The following is a 996-nucleotide window of genomic DNA, read 5'->3' on the forward strand; positions in this document are numbered from 1 at the left end:
GAGGGAGAAAATGTTTAGTTTTAGTAAGTGTTTTGCAGCACTTGTAACACAATTAGGTCATATAAGTGCTGAAGATTAGAGGTGTTACAAGAGAGTAACAAACACACAAAAAAAGGAGGAGAGATCACGACGATAGATGTTTGGTAGGAAAGAAGGAGCAAACCACATCATAGCACCTGCCAACCACCCATGCAGACATACTAAAGACAAACACACACACAAACTCACATACTTAAAGACACATACTCACACACAAACACACAAACTTAAAGACACACACAAATACACATACTTAAAGACAAACACACACACAAACACACATACTTAAAAGACACACACACACATACACATACACACAAACACACATACTTAAACACACACACACACACACACAAACATGCTTACAGACACATACACCAGTGGGAGAAATGGCTAACTAATGCAAATTCAAACTCAAACACCCACACACACACACACACACACACCCACACACACAAACATACAGGGAAACACATCAGTTCGGTGGGTGGAGCAGATCAACACAAACACACATAGACACAAAAAACACACACAGACACACATACTTAAAGACGCACAGACACACATACTTAAAGACGCACAGACACACATACTTAAAGACGCACAGACACACATACTTAAAGACGCACAGACACACACACTGCAGTGGGAGAAAATAGTTAACGTCAACTCATACACAAATTTAGTTACCCACACACATACAGAGAAGAAGCAGTGACAGTGATTCCATGAGCAACTAAATCCTGCACCAAAACCCCATAAAACGAGTCACATGACCTGCTGTGACCTTGACCGACTTACATGACAGGGAACACTTTTGGGAACACCACGGAGGCCTCGGCCAGATACTCGTACAGAATCCGAGCCTCGTTCTCGTCTGTCGTGTTTCTCACCAGCGTGGCCTGTGGGTGGACAATGACACAGCACTATAATCTCTATCCAAACTATGGGATGGGG

The 996-nt window shown here is 42.7% G+C and overlaps 1 protein-coding gene across 1 annotated transcript in view; it reads right to left on the reverse strand.

Annotated features, from left to right (window-relative positions):
* LOC106012112 (neurofibromin) overlaps positions 1-996 on the reverse strand; it is a gene marked incomplete in the record, with an annotated part of 8,041 nt that overhangs the window by 3,127 nt on the left and 3,918 nt on the right. Inside the window, 1 exon segment of the mRNA XM_013083928.2 lies at positions 841-942. Within this exon segment, the coding sequence (XP_012939382.1) occupies positions 841-942 (102 nt within the window).

The sequence above is a fragment of the Aplysia californica genome, unplaced genomic scaffold (genome assembly GCF_000002075.1).
Source record: "Aplysia californica isolate F4 #8 unplaced genomic scaffold, AplCal3.0 scaffold00262, whole genome shotgun sequence".
Classification (NCBI taxonomy): domain Eukaryota; kingdom Metazoa; phylum Mollusca; class Gastropoda; order Aplysiida; family Aplysiidae; genus Aplysia; species Aplysia californica.